Raw genomic sequence first — 22,650 nt, 5'->3', positions numbered from 1 at the left:
TGGCATCCTCTCCGCACTGCTTCTGTAAGGAGGCAGGTCCCAGCTCGTATAAGGCCATGGGCCAGCCCAGCCTGCTCCCAGCTGAGCCTGTTCTGCCTCAGTCCACCCATAACCTCTGCTGAAACATCCCCAGGTTCCCATCCAGGTTCTGCCCCAGAACAGCCAGATCCCATGGGCTGCTGACCACAGGAGGTTTCTCCTTCCAGGTCTGTGTAGCTGACACAGGTGGGCTCACAGCCATGGGCTGGTTCTGTCCCAGGTTGTTGGATGTGGGCATTGCTCTTGTCTCTGTGTGTGTGCACAAGATGCTGCATTCCAGACAGCTGGATACACACACGGAGTTAAGACAGTCACGGAATCATGGAATGGTTTGCTTTGAAAGGTATCTTAAAGATCATCTCATTGCAGCCCCTGCCATGGGCAGGGACACCTTCCACTGTGTCAGGCTGCTCCAAGCACCGTCCAGCCCGGCTTGGACATTTCCAGGGATTCAGGGGCAGCAACACCTTACCTGGGCACTCTATGCCAGGGCCTCACCAGTCCCTGAGTAACAACTCCCTCCCAACACCTCATCCAAATCTCCCCTCCTCTAGATTTAAACCATTCCTCCTTGTCCCATCATGATGTGCTGATGCAAAAAGCCGCTCTCCCCCATTTTTATAACCTGCCTCAGGCACTGGAAGGGGCACCGAGGTTTCCCTGGAGCCCTCCAGGCTGAAGAATGAATGTGAACAGCACAGCAGATGGACAGACAGAGCAGGGACTCTCCGAGCCTGTGGGTGCACTGAGCAGGGCTGAAAACACAGTTCAGTGAACACAAACTTTACTTCAACACCTCAGTCACATCAGCATCGGTGTGGCTGCAGCAGAGCAGCAGGGGCAGGACAGAGAAGCCTCTGGCCCCAAGGCTACCTTTGGCCCAGCAGGAAATGCCATGGTCCACTGTAGCCCTGGATCCTGCTCATCCTGCTGCTGCTCAAGCTTTTTTGTCCTTCATGAACTGCAGGAACTCCTGCAGCAGATTCCGGAATTGCACCAGGATCTGGTGTGGGAATGCCATGGGCAGTGACGTGCCTGAGGATGTCACTGCTGGTCTTCGGTTGTACTCAGGGGTCAAGTTGATGTGTTCCTCTGGTTCCTCTGCTTCCTCTGGTTCTTCTGCTTCCTCTGCTTCCTCTGCTTCCTCTGCTTCCTCTGGTTTCACAGGCCGCTCAGGGGCTGAGGTGACAGCTGGCTCTGGGGCTGGACCAGCTCTTTCTGCTGGGCTCAGGCCCGTCTGGAGCAGGATCCAGTTGTAGAAGTGCTGAGTGGAGGTGTAGATCCCGGGGTGCCTGGCTCTGTCACAGCCTCTTCCCCAGCTGTTCATTCCCACGAGCCAGTAGTAGTCGGCTGCGTTGTCCTTGCAGACCAGGGGATGCCCACTGTCCCCCTGTGCCAGGAGAGAGGCCTCAGGGGCTGGTCCCAGCTCTGGCTCCTCTCTCCCAGCCCGGCCCTGGCTCCTCTCTCCCAGCCTGGCCCTGGCTCCTCTCTCCCAGCCCGGCCCTGGCTCCTCTCTCCCAGCCCGGCCCTGGCTGTGTGGGGCTCCTACCTGGCAGGTGTCGATGCCGCCCATTGGGTACCCAGCACAGAGGTTGTCAGCATGAACGGCCCCTGCATACCATGGGCTGCTGTTGCAGAGCTCCGTGTCCATCAGGTGGACCTTGGACTCCTGCAGAATCCTGCCTGTTCCCTGAGCTGTGGGCACAGACGGGAATGAGCCCCCAGCACCTCGGTAACCCTCCCCTGCCTGGGGTGAACCCCTTCCCGGGCCTGGCTCTGCCCCTTCCCAGGGACTGGCTTTGCCTCCAGAGTGATGTTATCCAGCTGTGTCCCTGCTGTTGGCCTGGAGAAGGAGCCAGACCCATCTCTGCAGAGGCCTTTCAGGGCCAGCAGGGACTGTTTGGGTGGGAAGGGACCTCACAGCTCCTCCCGTTCCACGCCCCGTGCTGGCGGGGACTCCTTCCCACAGCCCGGGCTGCTCCGAGCCCTGGCCCCGCTGGCGTCCTGCGGGCGGACTCTGTCCGTGGCCGGTCCGTGTCCCCGGGGTGCCCAGCTCGCCCTCGGAGCACACACGCTGTTGGGAACTGACCTCTGGCAAGGTTCCAACCGGCGATGTAGCAGGATTTCAGCTCCGACACCCTGAGCGAGGCGTCGGGCACACAGCCCAGCTGGATGTAGTCGCTGCACTCCACGGGCTGCTGCAGCTCCAGCAGGGCGATGTCGTTCCTCGCCGTGGCAGCCATGTAGTGCTGGTGCACCAGGAGCCTCTGGATGTGTCTCACCACAGCCTTGGGGCCCGGCTGAGTCAGATCTGTGGCCCCCATCACCACTCCCCACGCGGAGAAGTCCTTGGGGAGGTGCCTGATGGAGAGAGGGGTGACAGGGAGCAGAGCCATGGGCTGCAGCAGCCCAACATCTCCCGGCTTTCTGCTTCCCAGGCCGGAGAGGGAAGTGGCACGTGGTGCTGTGACCCGGGCACCTGCCTGTGCTCTGGGGACATCTCTGTCCCTGCTGTTTCTTACCCGGCCCTGGCGAAGCAGTGTGCCACCGTGAGGACCCACCGGGGGCTGAGGAGGACGCCTGCACACATGTGCCACGTGCCGTTCTCCCAGGTGGCCTGGATGCTGACGATGCCAGGCCAGGCCCCTGGCTGGACACCAGTGGTACCCACAACACGGGAGGTGTCAGCAGCAGAAGGCAAGGAGTCGTAGTCAAAAACTGCAGAGCTGTGGTCAGAAGCCATGGGCCGGAGCCCGCAGGTCCCTCTGCAAGCACAAAGGCATCACTGTCCCACTGGGTGGCTGCTGCTGCTCTGCTGCTGCTCAGGCTGAAGGTCCCACCTGGTGCTGAGTGGCAGCAGGGACAGAGATCCCCGAGGGGCATCTGTCCCCACGGTTCTGCCAGGAAAGTCCCCAAGTGTTCCTCCAGCTCCCTCCCAGCCCCTGGGCCACTCACCTGCAGGAGTCCCAGGTGGCCCCCATGGGCCAGGCCAGGGCCAGCAGGACACAGAGCACCCACAGAAAAGCCATTGGTGCCAGCGCGGGTGGCAGCAGCCAGAACTGAGGTGTCACCTCCAGTGCGGCCACTACTGCAGCACCCACAGCCTTCGTGGTGCTCCCAGTGCCCCGGCCCAGGGCCGCTGTCACAGAGGGGCTGTTCTGTGTGCTGGGCATGGCAGGGAGGGGCAGCACAGAGTCACAGAGACATGGAATGCTCTGGGTGGAAGGGACTTTAATGACCACCCAGTGCCACCCCTGCCATGGCAGGGACACCTCCTATCACTGTCCCAGGCTGCTCCCAGCCCCAATGTCCAGCCTGGCCTGGGGCACTGCCAGGGATGCAGGGGCAGCCACAGCTGCTCTGGGCACCCTGTGCCAGGGCCTGCCCACCCTGCCAGGCAGAAATTCCTTCCTAACACCTAATCTAAATCTGCCCACCTTCAGCTTAAGGCCATCTTTCTTGTGTCTTGTCACTACATGCTCTTGTCCAAAGTACCCCTCCAGCCTTTTTCTAAGCCCCCTTTAAGTACTGGAAGGGGCACCCAAGTCTCCCTGGAACCTTCTGTTCTCCAGGCTGACCAGCCATAACTCAGCCTGTTGTGCCCTACTTCACACCCTGAATGAACATTTTAAATGTGATCTTTGCTGTAAAACAGTGGTTCTTTGCTAATTCACCTACATCTGCCCTTTACATATGTTTATTTATGTGCATTTCATAAAGGCATTTGACTGATTAAATACCTCAAGAAATGAAAGTCTCTGTATTTTCCTCTGTAATTTCTTCAAGTATTTTGTGGGAGGATGGCTAAGGGTAAAAAGATAACAGTATGAAATTATATGGGAAAATACAGTTGCTGCTCTATGGATGGAAGGCAGTCAGCACACCTGATCTCCCTCACACAACACAATCCAAGAGAATTCCCTGCTGCCCATGCTATGGAATGAGCCCTGGACACAGGACTTGAGGTGTGGCCTCACCAATGCCTAATTCAGGGGGACAATCACTTCTTTCTCCATTGCTCATTTTTAGGCACATTTGGAACAGGCCGCTCCTGCACCTTAAAGGTTTCCTTCTTAATGTATGCCCAGCCTTCCTGCGACCCTTTGTTTTTAAGAGCTGCTTCCCAAAGGACTTTCCAAATCAGTGTCCCAAACTGGCTGAAATTCACCTGCTGACAGGCCAGTGTAGAGGTTTTGTTGACACACCTTGTTACTTCACCAAGGATTGAGAACTCCTTCATTTCACAGTCACTGTGCCCAAGATGGTTCCAACCACCACATCTTCCAGCAGCCCTTCTCAGTCCGCAAACAGCAGGTCCAGCAGGGCCCCATCCCTCTTCCACACATTCCAGAAACCTCTCAGACTGTCTCCTCTCCATTGTGCTGTTTCCAGCAGATATCCAGCAGGTTTAAGATTCCCACAAGAACAAGGGCTGGCAACCATGAAACATCAGCCAGCAGTTTATAGAATAATTCCTCTGCCTCTTCATCCTGGTTGGATGGTCTAGAACAGACTCCCACCAGGATATCTGCCTTGCCAGCCTTCCTTGAGTCTCACCCGTGACCAGCTGACCTTATCGTCACTGCCACCAAGCTCAAGACAGTCAAAACACTCCCTAAGGTACAGAGTGATCACACCACCTCTCCTTCCTCGCCTGTCCCTTCAGAAGAGCTTGGAGCCATCCACTGCAGCATTCCAGCCATGGAATCATCCCATCACAGTTCCATGACAGCAACTACATCAGAGCTTTGCTGCTGCACGGTGGCCTCCAGCTCCTCCTGTGTGTTGGCCACATTGCTGCATTGGTGTACGTGCACTTCAGCTGGGCTCTCCATCTGTCCCCAACTTGCCTGCTGCCCCCAGCTTCATCTCTAGTGACCCTGGTCTCATCCTCTTCTCCCTTCGAACCTAGTTTAAAGCCCTCTCAATCAGCCCTGCCAATTCACTGTGGAACTGTTTTGCCTCTTCTGGAGAGGTGAACCCCATCTCTCTCCAGTCTGGTGTCGTACAAACCACCTCATTCAAAAGCCCAAAGCTCCACCGACGGCACCACTCTTTAAGCTACTTTTTGATCCCAGGGGTTTTCCTGTTCATTTTAGCATTCATACTTACTAACAAAGGAATCAAGACCACCATCTCTTGTCCCTTGTGCTCTTGTCCCTTCAACCAGGCAACCCAGTGCCTTGAACCTCTTTTGTTACCCTGGTATTTTTCTTATCAACCTCATCCTGGTCAACCAGGATGAGCAGTGGGCAGCAATCGCTGGGCTGAATTAGTCCAGGGAGCCTCTCAGCAATATCCCTTGCCTGGAGGGAGGTATCCCTTCCCTGTGGGATGGGTCTGGTTGGCATACAGGGCCCTCAGTTCCCCTCAGAAGTGAGTCACCCACTACAACTATGCTTCTTTTTTCCTTAGTAAATGCAGCTTTGATCTGCCTGATTGACTGCACTGATCTGGGAGACCCACCAGGTAGAGCTTCTTACCCACTCTCATCTGCCTGACCCTCAAAATCCAGGACCTCACATCTGTTCTGTAAGAGCACCTGCAAAGGTGAGGGAAGCCAGGAGGGGATTGTTCTACCTCCCCAGGCAGGGACACGTTTCCATTGCCCAGCTTTTGGGTCTCCTGGCTGATGGCAAGAGGGCCAGAGCTACTCTGACCCTTGCTGAGCTTTCATGCACTGCATTTCTCTCCTGGATGGAAGGATGCAACTCCACCCCTCTATTTCTCCTTCACACTCCCTAATAATCCTCAGCCTCTCCACCTCCTCTTTAAGCTCTTCCACCTGCTCACACCACATACAGTGCTGTTTCCACTGTCCTCCAGTGGTAACAGTAGGCTCAGACACTCCCTGCAGCTGAGACCTGGAAGCTGCATGTTTTTTGGGGAGCTCTGTCAGGTGTCTACGCTCCTGCCTGCAACGGCTTTTGTCAGTGTGTAAATACTGCTGGGTCTAATCAAGTTGGACAAGTGAAAAACACAATCTTACCTAAGGTGAGCCCAGCTCAAGGAGGGTGGCTGTGCCCTCCTACACATCCTTCTGCTTGAGCTGCCACGGCGTGTCCTGCTGCTGCTCCACGTCCCGTTTGCTGCCCCAGTCACCACGCCCCGGGTCACCTGCACTGCCTGGAGCCATTTCCACCTCCTGTGCTGCTCCTGGCAATGCCCCCTCTGTGCCCGACTGGCTGCCAGAGCTCCTGAGCCCACCAAATCTCTCACCTGAGGAGATTGCACCAATTCATACAAATACCTGAGGGGGGATCCCACAACCCCCATCATCTCCAGGGTATGAGGATGGTGTCTGACGCAGCCCGGTGGCGCCCAGCAACAGGACGAGGAGTCAGGCCCTGAGCACTCCCAGCTCAGCAGAACTTCCCTCCATCATGGAAGGGCCAAGCCCTGGGACAGCTGCAGGGTCTCCCTCCATGGAGACATCCCAACCCACCTGGATGGGTGTCACCTGCTCCAGGTGACCCTGCCTGGGCAGGGGTTGGGCTGGATCACCAGAGGGCCCTTCCCACTCATAGTTCTGGGATTCTCTGTGTGTGTGACACCCGTGTGAGACACCTGTGTGGCCTGCGTGTGACACTTCTGTGTGTGTGACATCTGTGACAACTGTGTCTGTGTCCACCTGTGCCCACCCTTGCCCCCTACCACTGCAAGTCCCCAGCACAGCCACCACCCAGGTTCCCCAGAGATTCCCCAGGTTCCCCCCTCAACCCCCGCAAGCCTCGGGGACCCCCCCTGTGTCACCTCTGTCCACAGGGGCACAGCAGGGGCTGCTGAGGGGGGGCAGGGGACATGGAGGGTGGGAACAGAAACACGGGGGCAGGGCTGGGTGGATGGGCCCTCCAGGCCCTCAGACCAATCCCCCTCAGGCCCTGGGGATCACTGTGGGGTGCAGAGGCTCCTCCCTGCTGTCCCCTCCAGGGTGGGGGTTATGGAGGGGTCTCAGGGTGCTCCTGTGCCCTGAGCCCTCCACGTCTCTGTCCCCCCGTGTCCCATTGCATGTCCCTGTGCCACATCCCCAAGTCCCCCCCACTTCTGCCCCCCACCACGCCCCCATCTCCCCCAGCACCCCACAGAACAGAGCAGACAATGAGTGGTGGCAGCACATGTTGGGGACACTGTCAGGGAGACACACGGGGGACACAAGTGACACTTGGGCACTGGGGGAGAACAATAAATAATCTTTCCCCCAGGTTCTACTGGGGCTGAGGAGACTGGGGAGGAGCTGGGGGAATGGTGACAAGGTCACGGTGACGACTTCCAGTGTCCTTGGGGTGTTCCTTTGCCCCCCTCCCCCCCAGGTGTCCCTCCCTGCCTGCAGGCAGGATCTGGCAGGATTCAGCAGGATACAGTGGTGGCATTTCCCCATCACGGGACACGGCTGAGACACAGTCACGGGTCACCCACAAGGCCCCCGTGGCTGCCCCAGGCTCCCTCAGAGCCACTCCAGGCTCCCTGTGTCACCCTCAGAGCCACGGGGCAACCACAGCCCCCCAGCACCTGAAGGACATCCCGGGAACCCCAGGGACCCCCCAGCAGCACCCTGGGATGGGCTGGGGACTTCTTGGGGTGGGGATCCCCAGGCATGAGGCACAACTGCCCCAGGTGGGCTGGGGGTCCCTGGGTGAGTTTCCCTGGGGTGGAGTCCCAGGCCCACCTTGTGACCCCGTGGGGTGCCGGGGGCTGTTTTGGGGTACCAGGGAGGGCTATCACAAGTTGCTGAGTGTGAAGAAGTTGGGGGAGCGGTGGGGGACTGTTTGGGGGTGCTGGGATGTACCGGGGACTGTTTGGGAGTGCCTGGGGGTGCCCGTCAGCCGTGGCTGGGTGCAAAGAGGCCACGGGCGCAGGGGACGGTCTGGGGGTGCCGCAGGGGCTTGCACATACCGGGGGTATCGGGGAAACGGTTTGGGAGAGCTTAGGGGGATCTGGGGGAGTCCTGGGGGGCTGGGGGGTCCTGGGGGGCTCTATCGCAGCTCGTCAGGTGCGAAGAGCCCCCGGGCGCGGCGCAGCACCGAGTCCCGGGCCGGGTCGTAGGGGTGGTCCTTGGAGGGGATCTCGAGCACGGCGGGCAGCGCCCGGGCATGGGCTGCGACCGCCGGCCGGATCTGCTCCGCCAGGGCCTGCGAGATGAGGATCATGCCCACGTCCTCCCGCGCCAGGAAACCCCTGCGGACAGGGAAAAAGGGACAGTGAGGGGGCACAGAGGGCCCACCGCGGGCGCCCCAGGGAGGTGGGACACGTTTCTCGAGACGCCCTGGGCCCCCTGATCCCCTAAGCACTCGTGGCACCCTGATCCGAGACTCCTGCGAGCCCTCTCCCTCCCCTCCAGGAACTCTGTGAACCCCCAGACCCCAAAACCTGCCTGGATCCTCCTCAGAGACCCCTCTAGGGGCTCACAAGACCCCCAGGGACCCCTCAGACTCCCCCCAAACCTCACGGATCCTCCTGACTCTCCTGAGACACCCCAGACCCTCCCCGGACCCTCCCCAGGCCGCCCTCCCCGCACACACACCGGAAGGTCTCCTCGATCTCGGCCAGGCTCGTCTCCTTCTCCACCACCAGGAAGTTGGGCCGTCGGTGCTTGTCCAGCTCCCCGATGCCGCCCAGCAGGAACCCGGTCACCGTGTCCTCGTCGCCCATCACCGCGATCAGCTTCCCGCGGCCCGCCATGCCCGGGGCCCGCTGGGCACGGAATCCCGATCCAGGGACCGGGACCCTGGGAAAGCCGCTGCCGGGACCCGGCGGGATCGGGATGCGCCGCCGGCAGCGGCTGTCGGGACCAGGCGGGACCGGGACCGACCGGGAGCCGCTGCCACTTCCGGGTTCCGCCGCCGCCGCGCGCCCGGATCGCCCCGCCCGCCGCTGCCCCGGCAACGCAGCCCAGGCCCCGCCCACCGCAGTCTGACCACGCCCCCTCGGATCCTCGCCGCAACCCCTCCCCTGGCCCCGCCCTGCGGCCGCGCGCATGCGCAGCACGCCGTGCCCTTGAGGGGACGCGCGGCGCTGCCCTGCACAGCGCCCCCTAGCGGAGGGCGCGGGCCGCGCTGGGCGCTCCGGGCCGCGCTGTCCGAGACCCGCCGAACGCCCCGGGCCCCGGCTGCCGCTGTTCTGCCACGGAGTCCCCCAGGACCCCCGCAGTACTCGGGCATTCTGCCCCAGACCCTCCCAGGCCCCCCCAGTGTCCTGCTCCAGACCCGACCATCTCAGACCAGGACCTCATAATCCCATCCTGGAGCCCTCAGAATTCCTCCCCATGCCCCCCAAGACCAGGATGTCCTGCTCTGGACCCCCTGGGGGCCCATCATCCTGCCCCGGACCTTCAGGAACACCCCCAAACCCTTCTGTGCTGTTCCGGACACCCCCGAATTCTGGTGTCCTGCTCAGGACACCCCTAGACCTGGTGTCCCTCCCCAGAGTCGCCCAGGACCCTGGCGCCCTCCTGGCCCCACTCCGTGTCGCGTCCCCGTCATCACTCGGACCACTCTTCCTCTCCCAGTGCTTTATTGACAGGCCCGGGCCCCTCTGGTTTCCCCAGGGGGTCTCAGGCCGCAGTGACACGGAAGGGGCTCCCGGGGACGTCGCGGTCGCCCCAGCGCAGCAGCAGCACGTACTCGCCGCGCTCGCGCACGCTGTAGGTCACCGTGTACACGCGGTTCCCCTCGTGCTTCACGTGCACCTCCTCGCACGGGGCCTTGGGGCCGTGCACCCCCACCAGCAGCATGTTTGTGCCTGGGGGAACACGGGCAGGGTGAACCCTGAGCTTGAGACCCCAGGGTCACCCCAAACTTCCCCTCCTGCATCCCAGACCCTCCACCAGACTCCCCCGTTACCCACCCCATCGCCTCCCAGGACCCCCAGGCCCCTGTTTAACCTACCCCATCCTTTCTCAAGACCCCCTAGAATTCCCTGAACACCCCAGACCCACCACCTCTCCTCCAAGCCCTCACAGGACTCCCCTTGGAGCCCCTGGACCGCCCTGCTGAGCCCCCATCTGCCCTTCCAACCCCATGTCCCTCCCGGCCACCCCACGCCCCCAGGACCCCCGTGCCCCTCACCGGCCTTGCTGCAGTCCACCGTGAAGTGGTTCTTGTGGCCCAGGCGGGCGGTCGCCAGCCCTGGCCCCCGGGCCACCACCTGCCCGGCGTCCGACGGGGCCTTGGTGACCCCCCCAAAGGCAGGGGGGCCCCGTGACCCCGCCCTCACCACCGGCTCCACCAGCACTGTCGAGGTCTCGTGCAGACTGTGCCCGCCCGACAGCCGTGGGCCTGGGGAGTACAGGGGGGACACGGTCAGCCCCCACCATGGGGACACCCCCCATCACACCATGCTGAGGGGACATGACATCTTTTGGGGACCCTCCATAACCCCCCCTCCCCCTGGGACCCCCACCACGTCATCCTGGGGCTCCTACACCACGTCACCCTAAGGGTCCCTTGTCACCACCCTAGGAACCCCCCCACTCACATCACCCTTGGGTTCTCCAGGGTGGCCCTCCTGCAACCGTCCATCATGCCCATCATTGACCCCTTGTCATCCCACACTGGGGACCCCCATAGTCTCCTCCCCCAATTTCCTTTATCCATGCCCCCCATCCCCATGTTTACCCCCACCCCATCTGTGCCAGTGACCCTGGCCTTGAAGGTGCTGCCCATGATGTGGTGGGGGTTCTGGTAACCCATGTCCCCCTCAGTTCCTGTGTCCCTGCTAGTTCCCATGTTCCTCACTTTCCCCATGTCCCTCCCCATCCCCATGTCCCCCCGTTCATACCGGTGACCTTGGCCTTGAAGGGGCTCCCCACGATGTGGTGGGGGCCCCCATACTTGATGGAGATGAGGTAGTTGCCAGGGGCCATCGGGGTGTAGGTGACACGGTGGCCCTCAGGGACCTCAGTACAGTCCAACTCCACTTTGGAGGGGCCATCGATGGTGACAGCCAGTGCTCCTGCTCCTGCATTGGCTGTCTGCACCAGGAACTCGGAGGGCACCCCTGGGACACAAACATGGGGATGGCATCATGAGGATGACACCAGGACACCATTGTGGTCGCCACCCATGACCACGTTCCCATCATGGCAACTCACATGGCCACATCCCCACTGCCACCACCATGGCCACATCTCCATCGTGGCTCTGTCCCCATCACCATTTCATGGCCACATCTCTCCTGCCACCACCACAGCTGTGTTTCCATCCCCACCCCCCCCCCCCACAGCCATGTCCTGTCCCTGTCTCCACAGCAGTGTCACCTGTGCGGCCACCCTCGAGGCCTGGCCCAAAGGCAGTGACGAGCCCGGGGTCCCCGGCCTGGCTCTGCTCGCCCACGCGGATGTTGAAGGGGCTCCCGGGCACATGGCGCCCGTTGAAGCGCAGGTCGATGGAGTGCACTCCGTTCTCTCGAGGCAGGAACCCCAGGGCGTACCGGTCTGGGGGACACAGACATGTCACCGGGTCCTCGTGTCCCCATGTCCCACACCCCCATGTCCCCACACCCCCATGTCCCCACACCTCTGCTCTTGCGCAGGAATCCCAGAGCTATGTCCCCATGTCCTGTGTCCCCATGTCCCCACATCCGTGTGTCCCCATGCAAGAACCCCAGTGTGTAGTAGCCTGGGGGATGCCATCATGTCATTGTAGCCTGTGTCCCCGTGTCCCTGTGTCCCTCTGTCCCTATACCCCATGTCCCCACATTCTCAAGCCCCATGTCCCCACATGACATGTCCCTATGTCCTGTGTCCTGTGCCCACATCCGAACACCCAGTGTCCCCGCGGTGTCCCCGCGGTGTCCCCATGTCCCCTCACCGCTGTCCAGCTCAGACACGTAACACTCCTCCACCACCCCTGCAGGCGTGTGCACTTTGGCGTCAATGACGCCGCGCGCCCCGTTCAGCTGCACCGCAAAGGACGCCGGCTGGTTCACTGCCACCGTCTCCTGTGGGGACACCATGGTGGCGTCGGGGTCACGGGGGGACAGGGGCCATCATGAATAGGGGGACATGAGGGGGGTGGAGGACACGGTGGGGGGGCAGTGGGAGCACCGTGGGGCCCAAGGGTGACACAGGGGTGCAAGGTGGCCCAGGATTTACACAAGGGACACAGGGGTGGCACCAGGGAGTGTGCCAATGGTGGAAGAGAGAGGTGGCTCCAGGGAATCCCGAGGGTAACAAAGGGGCGACACAGTGGTCCCAAAGGTGACACAGGGTGCAATGTGACACAAGGGATGTGAGGCTGGCACCAGAGAGGGTCCCAAGGCTGGCATGGAGTGGCATAAAGGTGGTCTAGGGGTGACAGGAGGGAGGGAGAGGTGGCCCCAGAGGGTCCAAGGGTGCCACAGGAGACCCAAAGGTGGCACACAGTGGGCATCCCAAGAGTGCAATAGGGGCACGGAGCAGCCCAGGAGTGACCTGGGGACCCAGGGGGCATCTGTGAGCCCAGGGGTGCCCCAGGGCTTCACAGGGAGTGTCCCCAGTACCTGCAGGCTGGTGACAGTGAGGCGTCGGGCATCATCAGAGTGGGAGGCGACAGGGACAATGAAGGGGCTGTCAGGGATGTGTTCCTCGTTGAACTTGATGGACACCTCGTAGTCACCTGGGGGACATGTGACAGTCAAGCAGGGAGCCCCCACATGGGGACACCTCCTCTTGGGAACACTTGCACGTGGGGACACCCATGCACAGAGACACCACTCATGGAGACACCCTCCCTTGGGGACAACTGTCCAGAGAGACGCCTGTATTTGGGGACACCCTCCCTTGAGAACACCTTTGATTTGGGATACCTTTGCATGTGGGTCCGTCCTAACATGAGGGTCTTGTGGCCCCAGCCCCAGGCTGAGCACCCTGGGGGATGTTAGGGGTGGCTGGAGGAGTTGGGGGTGTTGGGGTAGAGCCCCCCCTTACCTGGTTCCTGCACCAGGTAGGAGACGCCACAGGAGCCATCCTTGCGGTCCTCAAAGGAGATCTCAGCCTTGCTGGGCCCCTCGACAGCAATGGAGAGTCCCCCCGCGCCCGCCTCACGTGTCCAGATGCTGAACTCGGCTGGGGAGGTCACCGGGGTCACCCTGGCCCTCAATGGCATCCCAGGATGGCAACACCCAGCACAGACCTGCACCCACCTCCCCACGCACCCAGACCCCCAATAGCACCCATGTCCCACCTACAGCACACAGACCACCCATAACACCCCCCCACTGCCCCCACACCCAGCTGTACCCAAATCCCCATCACGACACCCGGAGCCCCTGAATTTCACCAGCACCCCACATACACATAGCACTTACCCCCCACTGCTGCCCACATCCCCAGTAGCACCCAGACCCCCACATCCCCATCACACCCACACCTCATATGCCCCCAGAGCCCCCAGAGCCCCATCATGCCCCACACCCGGCAGACCCCCCCGTACCTGGTGTGCCGGCCACAGCGCGCTGCAGGCCCGTGCCCCCCGCGCGCACCTTGTGGGCGCCGCCCTCACCCAGGGGCCCCACGGTGAACTGGAAGGGGCTCCCGGGCACGTGCTGCCCCCGGAACTTGACGCTGACGGTGTGGGCGCCCGTCTCCTGGGGCACGAAGCGCACGCTGTACACGCCCGCGGCCCCTGGCACCACCTCGGCCTCGCGCCGCTGCCCCGATGGGCTCAGCACCTGCGCCGACAGCTCCTGTGCCGACGCCTCGCCTGCAGGCACACACCGCGTCACCGTGGGCACCCCAACACCGCAACAGCACCCCAGCATCACCCCAACACCGTATTGCTATGGCATCCCAGCTCCTGCACCACCACCTTGCCTGCAGGCACACACCACGTCACCCTGCAGGCACCTGGGCACCCCAACATCACCCCATTGTCACCCCAACATCACCCCACTGTCACCCCACCACTGCACTGCTGTGGCACCCCAGCACTATATGGCACACTGTCATCCTGTCACCAGGGAACCTCGTCACCACATCACTCCATCATCCTGTAACCTGGGTACCCCTGCACCCCATTCCCTTATCACCATGTCACTATGGCAGCCCAGCACCTGTCACTGGAGCACCTTGTCACCCTGTCACCATGGCACCCTGTTACCCCATCAAGCCATCATCCTGTCACCACAGCACCCGTGCGTGCTGTCACCAGGGCACTGTGTCATCCTGTCACCCCAGCATCCTGTCACTGTGATACCAGGGCACTGGGCACCGCATTGCCCCATCACCTTCTCACCATCGTCCCAAGGGCTCCCTGGCACATTAGCACCCTGCCACCCCCCTGCCAGGGCACCCTTGTCACTGTCATCCCACCACGCTGCCACCAGAGTGCCCTGATGCCCCAACACCCACCAGAGCCCACGTGCACCCCCCCGCTGGGTGCACCCCACCCCGTGAGCACAGGACACGTGCACATGCCAGCATGCACACGCAGACATTCACACACGTGCACACACGCCTGTAAGACTGCACACTCGTGCCCAGGGCACCCACAGCCCTCTGGGCTGAGCACACACAGCCCATAAGCAGGTGTGCGCCCGCTTGTGCAAAGGACCAGCGTTACCCCCCGTCCGCACACATCCCCGTGTGAAGGGCAGCCCCATCAGCACAGCAGCCCCTACACGCCCTACACGAGTGCCGGGGAGTCTGTCCCAGGTGTGTCCTGGGCACACGCAGGTGGGCCCTTGTGTGAGCACACACAGCCCTGCCCTGCCCAAGGGCACTCCCAGCTCTGATGCAAGCCCGCTTCCCTGCACACCCAGCCCCTGTGCCAGCACAGTGCCCTTACCCACACACCCCCAGGCCTCGCACACCCAGCCCTTGTGCAAGCACAGCTCTGTGCAAACAGACACTGGGGCCCCAGTGCACCCAGTCCTTGTGCAGACACGCTTCCCTGCACGCACATCCCCTCATGCACACCCGGCTCTCGTGCGATCCTGCTTTGCTGCCCCCATGCTCCCCATCCAGCCCCGGTGCAGGACGCACCCTCGTGTGCGCGCGCGGGGGCCGCGAAGGCGCCGATGCCCTCGCGGGTCCCGAAGGCCCCGAAGGCCCCGAAGGGCTCCGGGGGGGCCCGGGGGAAGGCGCCGCCCACGCGCGTGGACTCCTCCACGTGCACCTCGCGCGTGGTCTCGCCGCCGCGCGTCTTGCTGATCTCGGTGCGCTCCGTGCGCGTGTACGTGTGGCTGCTGCGCGTGAACGTGCGCGTCAGCCGCTCCTGCGCCGACACCATCTGGAACCAGTTCCCTGGGGAACGCCCCGCGGGGACAGAGGGACGGTGCGGACACACGGGGACACGTGGGACAACAGGATGTGGGCGCAGGTGGGGGAACAGAAGGATGCACAGAGGGGTGATGGGGACACGGGAGGGTATGGATAGACAAGGGGATGAGTGGACGCAGGGACGGATGCAGTGATGGGAGGAGACGTGGATGGGTGGAGACATGGAGGAATGGAGACAAGGATGGACACAGGGATGATGGAATCATCATGGGTGAAGACATGGGAAGTAGAGGATGGTGCAGGAGGTGTGGACGCAGGGAGGGATGTAGGGATGGTTGCAGGGATGGATGGAGCCGAGGGTGGATGAAGCCAGAGATGGACACATGGATAGACACGTGAATGGACACACAGACAGACGTGGATGGAGGTATCAGTGGGTGGTGTCACGCAGAGAGGGATGGAGGGATGTATGGACACAGGCACAGACACACAGAAGGACACAGACATGGACACAGACGCACGGAAGGGAGAGAAGGAAGAAGGAGAAATCAGAGCTGGAGTGGCTGAGATGCATCTCCATCCCCATGGCCCACAGAGCAGGAGGAGGAAGAGGATTAGAATGGAGAAGGGGGAAGAAGAGAAGGAACTGAGGAGGATGAAGAGGAGGAAGAGAGGAGGATGAAAGATGGAGAAGAAGGAAAAGGAAGTAGAGGAAGAGGAGGAAAAGGAAGCGGAGGAGGAAAAGGAAGCGGAGGAGGAAAAGGAAGAGGAGGAAGAGGAGGAGGAAGAGGAGGAGGAAGAGGAGGAGGAAGAGGAGGAGGAAGAGGAGGAGGAAGAGGAGGAGGAAGAGGAGGAGGAAGAGGAGGAGGAAGAGGAGGAGGAAGAGGAGGAGGAAGAGGAGGAGGAAGAGGAGGAGGAGGAGGAGGAGGCGGAGGAGGAGGAGGAGGAGGAGGAGGAGGAGGAGGAGGAAGGCCAACCCTACCTGGGATCTTAAGGTTGAGGTCGCAGGTGCTGCCGACAGTGGCGATGGAGGGCGCCTGCCGCCGGCGCGTGATGCTCTCCTTCATCCGCCCCTCACCCGTCACCTTCACCGTGAAGGGGCTCCCTGTGGGAGACAGTTACCTCAGGGACCCGTCACACCCTGGGGGTCCTGGCACCCCTCCCCACCACAACCCTCTGTCCCCCCACGTTTCCCCCAGCCCCACCTGGGACATGTTTGTCAGCAAACTTGATGTTGATGATGTAGTTGCCGGGCTCGGTGGGGCAGTAGGTGACTTTGCAGGTGCCATCTTCCATGTCCTCACAGTTTATGTCCACCTTGCTGGGACCCTCAATGGACAGGCCCAGCCCGCCATAACCTGGATGGCCACGGCGACATGATCAGAGGTGTCCCATGGAGGCCATCCCTGTCCTGCTCATGGTCACATTAAGGCCACAAGCCCAGACTGTCCATGGTCACCACCCAATCCCAGTCATCACCCCCATCCTGGCCACAGCCATGCCACGCCCATAATCATGGCCACCTGTGTTTGCCATAGCCATGGCATGGCCTTAGCCACCTTTCACCTGGGCATTGGCCATGCCACCACCATGGTCACCATCCCATTCAGATGAAGGTCACACCAAAGCCACCACCTCATCCTGTGCTGGCCGCAGCTGTAGCACGGCCATGGTCCTCAAATCATCCTGGCTATGGCCACACCATGGCCACAGCCACCACCCAACCCCAGCCACAGGGACCATTCTGCCTTGGCCATGACCATCGCCATCATCCCTTCCTGGCCACATATAGCCTTGGCCACCATCACACGTGGCCACAGTACAGCACAGCAATAACCACGGCCACCACCTCATCCTTGGGTGGCCACAACCAACACATGGTCATGGCCATCACTCCGTCCTGCCCTTAGCCATGGCTACCCCCCACCACGGCTGTCCCCCACCATGGCCTCACCAGCGCTGCGTGTGTCCACGATGAACTCAGCCACCTCAAAGGTGTGGCCCTCCAGAAGCCCCTGGCCCCACACCTTGACCCGGCCAGCATCGCCAATCTCTGACTGTCCCACCAGGATCTTGAAGGGGCTGTTGGTGACGTGCTGCCCGCTCTTCCGCACGCTCACCACGTGCTCGCCCACCTCCTTGGGTGTGAACGAGATGCCTGGGGAGGACACAGTGGTCACACACCACCACCTCACTTAGCCACCACCCATGTACCATCCCCATCTCCTAGCCACCACCACCAGCCCCCGGCCACCTCCATCAGCCCCTGGTCACCATCCAAGCCCCCTGACCCTGGCCACCAACCCCCTGCTGACGAAATGCCACAAGGCCACCCATCCCTGTGACCCCATAGTCCCACTGTTCCCTGTCACAACAAGTCCCCAGGTCCCACATTCTCCTCTCATGTGCCCATGTGCCAGTTCTCCTGTGCCCACATCGGCATGTCCCTATGTCCCCGCAGTGTCCCCGTGTCCCCGCAGTGTCCCCGTGTCCCCGCAGTGTCCCCGTGTCCCTGCAGTGTCCCCATGTCCCTGCGGTGTCCCCGTGTCCCTGCGGTGTCCCCGTGTCCCCGCAGTGTCCCCATGTCCCCGTGTCCCTGCGGTGTCCCCGTGTCCCCGTGGTGTCCCTGTGTCCCCATGGTGTCCCCATGTCCCTGCGGTGTCCCCGTGTCCCCGCAGTGTCCCCATGTCCCTGTGTCCCTGCGGTGTCCCCGTGTCCCTGTGGTGTCCCCGTGTCCCCATGGTGTCCCCATGTCCCCGTGTCCCCGCGGTGTCCCCGTGTCCCTGCGGTGTCCCCGTGTCCCCGCGGTGTCCCCGTGTCCCCGCGGTGTCCCCGTGTCCCCATGGTGTCCCCATGTCCCTGCGGTGTCCCCGTGTCCCCGCAGTGTCCCCGTGTCCCCGCAGCGTCCCCGTGTCCCTGCGGTGTCCCCGTGTCCCCGCGCACCGATGTGGCGGTTGGGCAGCCGCTTGAGCAGGCAGGGCTCCTCGTTGCCCGAGGGTGCGCGGATGGTGGCCGCCAGCAGGCTCAGGTCTGTCTCGGCGATCTTCAGTGACACATCAGTTGAGGTGCCCACGTTGAGCTGGGACGTGCGCATGGAGTCATCCCCTGCAGAGGGAGGGATATCAGCCCAAGGTGGATGACAAGATGGATAGGATCCCAATGGTGATGGAAGGATATTCCCAAAGCCCCACAAGGTCCCAATGGACATATGGAGAGGGTCCCCAGAATCAGGGGTTGCTCAAAGATGTGGGAATAGCATCCTCAAGGCCATGGATAGAGTCCCCACAAGGTCTACATGGCCTTGTGATGGGGTCCTCAAAGCTCCGTGACATCTCCATGGCCATGGGTTAGCGTCTCCAAGGCTTCACAGTGTCCCCAAGGCCATGGGAGGGGGGATCCTCGTGGCCAGGGATGGACAAAAGACACCAGAGCTGCCCCAATGGCCATGGGGCAAGTGTGCCCATTACCCACAGGTGTCCCCATGACCACACCATGGTCTCCATGACCCAGAGGTGGCCCTGTGGTCACAGAAGTGCTCTCACAGGTGCCCTCATGGTCATGACTCCATGGCCAACCAGGTGCCCCCATGGCCATGTGGAGGCCTCAAGAACCCCCAGGACTCCCCTAGCCCCGCTGTGCCCCAGCCTGTCTCACCAGTGATCTTGGCAGTGAAGGGGCTGCCCGGGATGTGTTTGTCATCGAAGCGCACGATGATGCTGTAGTCCCCAGGGGCCGTGGGCAGGTAGGACACGGTGCATGTTCCATCCTTGTTGTCCTGGCAGGTGATCTCCGCCTTGGAGGGACCTTCAACTGCTAGTGACAGCCCACCTGGAGGCACAGGGGTTGTCAGAAGGCACCAGACAAGGGACACCAGGAGGCACCAGGGGTCTCCAGCCCCTCCTGGCAGCACTGGGGAGTCCCCATGACCTCCCAGCCCCCCTTGGCCATCACTCACCCTCGCCAGCATCCTTGGTGACAATGGTGAATGTGCATGGCTTGTTGACCATCCCATGGCTCAGCCCAGGCCCATAGGCACTGACATGGCGTGGGTTGATGGCATCCACGTAGAACTGGAGGGGACTCCCTGGAGACACAAGGGACACTGGTCAGAGACTCATGGGGACACCCCAACCTAAGGATGACCAACCATGGACCCCACAGAGACACTCTACAGGGACATTCCACACCATGGTCCATGCTGACCCACAGGAGTCCAACCAGGGCATAGTTGTATCAACCTTCCTCAGCCATCTCCCAGTGGCTCCCAGTGCCCCCAGTGGTCCCCAGTGCCCCCATGGCTCACCGGGGATGTGGTTGCCATCATAGCGAATGTCCATCTCATGCAGCCCCTTCTCCGAGGGGGCATAGTGCACTGTCACTGTCCCGTCCTTGTTGTCGGTGATGCTGGGCCGCGCTGTCTTCCCCGAGGGCATCCGCACCTCACCTGGGGGCATTTTGTCAGTGGGGGCACCAGGAGGGGGGCCGGTGCCTGAAGGGGTGGTCCCTGTCCCCACAACCCTGTGCTGTACCTGTGATCTCACCCTTCTGCACCGTGAAGGGGATGACGAGGTTAAAGGGCCGGAGGTTCTCGGCGGTGGCTGGGGGCTCCTCTGTGGCCTGATCGTGGGACAGAGAGGGAGGATGAGAATCCCTATGGTGGGCTCCCAGCCCTGTGATGATCCTCACGACCTCCAAACCTCATGGTGTTCACCACGATCCCAACGCCAGGACCCTGGCCTGATGGTGTCCACCATGGTCATCCAACCCCACAGTGCCCACCATAGTCTCCCAACTCACTCAGCTCCATGATGGCCACCATCATCCTGACGCTGCCCCACCATGGCCCCCCAATTCCATAACTCCCATCATGGTCACCCAACCCTGCAGTGCCCATTGTGCTCTTGCAGCTCCACACTGACTCAACTCTCTGTCCCTTGGTGTCCACCATGGCCCCAGTCCTCTGTCTGTTGGTGCCTACCATGATGTTCCAAACCCACCATGGTTTCCCCACCCCATGGTGTCATCCTGGTGTTCAAAATCTGTCCCATGGTGTCCATTGTGCCCTCGACTCTCTGCCCCTTGGATCTACCATAGTTTCCCAACCCCACAGCCCCACCTCTCTGCCTCACACCACCCACCACGATCATCCGACCCCACGGTTCCCATCATGGTCCCAACTCTGCCCCATGGCATCCACCGTGGTCTCCCAATTCCATGCTGCCCACACCAAGGTCTCCCAAAGTCTGACCCACGGTGCTCATCACAACCCTCCCAGACTCACAGTGCCCCCCGTGCCCCACCCACCATGACATGGAAGGGGCTGTTAGGGACGTGCTCCCCGCCAAAGCGGATGGTGATGACGTATTTGCCAGGCTCAGGTGCGGTGTAGAAGATGTCAAAAGTGCCATCGTGGTTTTCCACCACGTCCACATCCAGCTCAGCACCATCAGGCGTTGACACCTTGCAGGTGACCTTGCCCTGTCCCGCCGCCTTTGCATCCACCGTGATCACCGTCTCCTCCCCGATCTGGATCGTGGGGCCCAGGCAGGCACCTGTGGGGGAGGGTGGGGTCAGGGCCACAGGGGGACTCCAAACCTGTCCCCCAACCGCCTCCTCCCAGCCCCCCAACTGCCCCCCGGCACCACTTACCCAGTCCATGGCCCCCAATGGATACTGCAAGAAAGACCAGGGAGAGCGGTGAGAAGGGGTTGGGGGGCTGGTTGGGGGACCAGGGGTGCTGAGGGGGCCGGGGGGCTCCGGGGGGGCCGGCACATCCTGTCCTGGGGGCACCCGTTCATCCCCACTGCGCCGTGGGGCAGGGCTGGGGGCGGTGGGAGGGTGCTGAGGGGCAGCAGTGGGGCAGTGGGTGTGCTGGGGGGCAGCCACGGGGTGGTGGGGGTAAGGCAGGGGTGTCTGGGGTGAGTGCTGTGGGACAGCAAAGGGACACTGTGGGTCAGCGTAAGGATGTTGTTGGGCAGGAGGGGATGCCGTGGGGCAGGAGGGATGCCGTGGGGCGGGAGGGGATGCCGTGGGGCAGGAGGGGATGCCGTGGGGCAGGAGGGGATGCCGTGGGGCAGGAGGGGATGCCGTGGGGCAGGGAGGGGTGTGGTGGGGCAGCGAGGGGACATCGTGGGGCAGTGAGGGGATGCTGTGGGTCAGCGAGGGGATGCCACGGGCCAGCAAAGGGAGGACATAGGTCAGCATAAGGACACTGGGGGGCAGCCCCACCTGTGACGAGGCACTTGCTGGCATCGCCAGAGGGCACGGCGAGGACACGGAAGGGCGACGCAGGGATCTCATCGCCCCCGTACTTGACAGTGCTGGTGTAGCGCCCCGGCACGTCGGGCACGTAGGACACTGTGTAGGTGCCGTCCCCGTTGTCCCGGATTGATGCCTTCTTGGGCTGCCCCTCGGGGTCCTGCAGGCAACCCCCATCAGTGCCCTGTGCTGGGGGCACCCTGTGGGGCTCAGCACCCCGGGATGTGGGGGAAAGGGCACCATGTGGGGCTCAGCACCCCATGACTCTGAGCACCCCATGCACTGAGCAGGATCTGGACTGTGAGCAGCCCTTCACCCCTCCTCAGTGTGTCCCCCTCCAACCCTCACACTCCCCCACACGTGCCCCTCACACACTGACCAGGATCTGCACCGTGAGCAGTCCCTCGCCAGCGTCACGGGCGTCAATGGTGAATTCCACGGGGAGGCTGGCAGGGATCCCTCCCGCGCTCAGCCCGGGGCCGCTCGCCCGCACCTTGCTGGCATCATGGGTGGGCAGCGCCGTCACCTTGAAGGGGCTGCGGGAAGCAGGGGGTCAGGAGGGTGTCTCCAGGTTGTGTGGGGATCCTGTGCCCCCCTTCTGCCCACCCGAGGTGGGGTCTCACCTGCGTGGGACCTCCTGCCCCCCGTACTTGACAGACACGGTGTAGGGCCCGTCAGTGGCTGGGGTATAGGTGACCTTGTGGGTGCCATCGCCGTTGTCTCGGATCTCCACTGGCTCCGGCAGTCCTGGGGGGCAGTGGGACATGTGGGGTGGGGACATGTGAGGCAGGGACAGGAGGACATGGAGGGTATAGAGCAGCATTAGGGGCACAAGCTCCCTGGGCAGGGAACTCCACGGAGGACACTCTGTGGACCTATCTATGGGAAAGGCACCCCATGGACTTGGTGCATCTTATGAAGAAGGGCATCCATGGGGCTGGATGTCCTCTGGGGAAGGACACCCTATGGAGCAGGACATCCATAGGTAGGACACCCTATATAACAGGGGACACCATGAGGCAGGACACCCCATGGAACTGGGCATCCATGGTGCTGGACAATCCATGAGGTAGGACATCCCAGGGGGCAGGACCCTCTATGGACTCTATACATGTCTCTGTGGGATCCAAGGAGCAGGACATCCTATGGAGTACGGC

The 22,650-nt window shown here is 62.0% G+C and overlaps 3 protein-coding genes across 7 annotated transcripts in view; all 3 read right to left on the bottom strand.

Moving 5' to 3' along the window:
• Positions 1-145: 145 nt before the first annotated feature.
• Positions 146-2,995, bottom strand: LOC134550489 (acrosin-like). Of its 2 annotated transcripts, XM_063397236.1 has the most exons (4): positions 2,562-2,995; positions 2,129-2,400; positions 1,589-1,734; positions 146-1,429 (listed from the first exon to the last, which is right to left on the bottom strand). In XM_063397236.1, the coding sequence occupies exons 1-4, from the start codon at positions 2,780-2,782 to the stop codon at positions 977-979; spliced, it is 1,092 nt and encodes a 363-aa protein (XP_063253306.1). In that variant the 5' UTR covers positions 2,783-2,995; the 3' UTR covers positions 146-976. The 2 variants fall into 2 exon arrangements, with proteins under 2 accessions (XP_063253306.1, XP_063253305.1); XM_063397235.1 differs by having other exon boundaries at positions 146-1,734.
• Positions 2,996-7,138: 4,143 nt separating this feature from the next.
• Positions 7,139-8,913, bottom strand: ATP6V1F (ATPase H+ transporting V1 subunit F). Its single transcript, XM_063397248.1, has 2 exons — positions 8,561-8,913; positions 7,139-8,214 (listed from the first exon to the last, which is right to left on the bottom strand). The coding sequence occupies exons 1-2, from the start codon at positions 8,716-8,718 to the stop codon at positions 8,013-8,015; spliced, it is 360 nt and encodes a 119-aa protein (XP_063253318.1). The 5' UTR covers positions 8,719-8,913; the 3' UTR covers positions 7,139-8,012.
• A 619-nt stretch (positions 8,914-9,532) lies between these two features.
• Positions 9,533-22,650, bottom strand: part of FLNC (filamin C) — a 29,535-nt gene continuing 16,417 nt past the window's right edge. The window contains exons 26-47 of one of the 4 annotated variants that reach the window (XM_063397225.1): positions 22,117-22,240; positions 21,873-22,029; positions 21,464-21,653; positions 20,885-20,908; positions 20,540-20,787; positions 19,765-19,852; positions 19,539-19,679; positions 19,191-19,319; positions 18,890-19,063; positions 18,179-18,340; positions 17,190-17,393; positions 16,441-16,593; positions 16,218-16,340; positions 14,999-15,259; positions 13,449-13,718; positions 12,944-13,081; positions 12,517-12,632; positions 11,847-11,976; positions 11,294-11,470; positions 10,816-11,034; positions 10,104-10,313; positions 9,533-9,777 (exon numbers count right to left, since the gene is read on the bottom strand). In XM_063397225.1, the coding sequence (XP_063253295.1) occupies positions 9,590-9,777; positions 10,104-10,313; positions 10,816-11,034; positions 11,294-11,470; positions 11,847-11,976; positions 12,517-12,632; positions 12,944-13,081; positions 13,449-13,718; positions 14,999-15,259; positions 16,218-16,340; positions 16,441-16,593; positions 17,190-17,393; positions 18,179-18,340; positions 18,890-19,063; positions 19,191-19,319; positions 19,539-19,679; positions 19,765-19,852; positions 20,540-20,787; positions 20,885-20,908; positions 21,464-21,653; positions 21,873-22,029; positions 22,117-22,240 (3,626 nt within the window). In that variant the 3' untranslated portion in view covers positions 9,533-9,589. The remainder of the gene's footprint in view (positions 9,778-10,103; positions 10,314-10,815; positions 11,035-11,293; positions 11,471-11,846; positions 11,977-12,516; positions 12,633-12,943; positions 13,082-13,448; positions 13,719-14,998; positions 15,260-16,217; positions 16,341-16,440; positions 16,594-17,189; positions 17,394-18,178; positions 18,341-18,889; positions 19,064-19,190; positions 19,320-19,538; positions 19,680-19,764; positions 19,853-20,539; positions 20,788-20,884; positions 20,909-21,463; positions 21,654-21,872; positions 22,030-22,116; positions 22,241-22,650) is intronic. The other 3 variants (XM_063397227.1, XM_063397226.1, XM_063397228.1) reach the window with 3 other exon arrangements.

This window comes from Prinia subflava, chromosome 4 (assembly GCF_021018805.1).
Source record: "Prinia subflava isolate CZ2003 ecotype Zambia chromosome 4, Cam_Psub_1.2, whole genome shotgun sequence".
Classification (NCBI taxonomy): Eukaryota; Metazoa; Chordata; class Aves; order Passeriformes; family Cisticolidae; genus Prinia; species Prinia subflava.
This window is presented reverse-complemented; position numbering and strand designations above follow the sequence as displayed.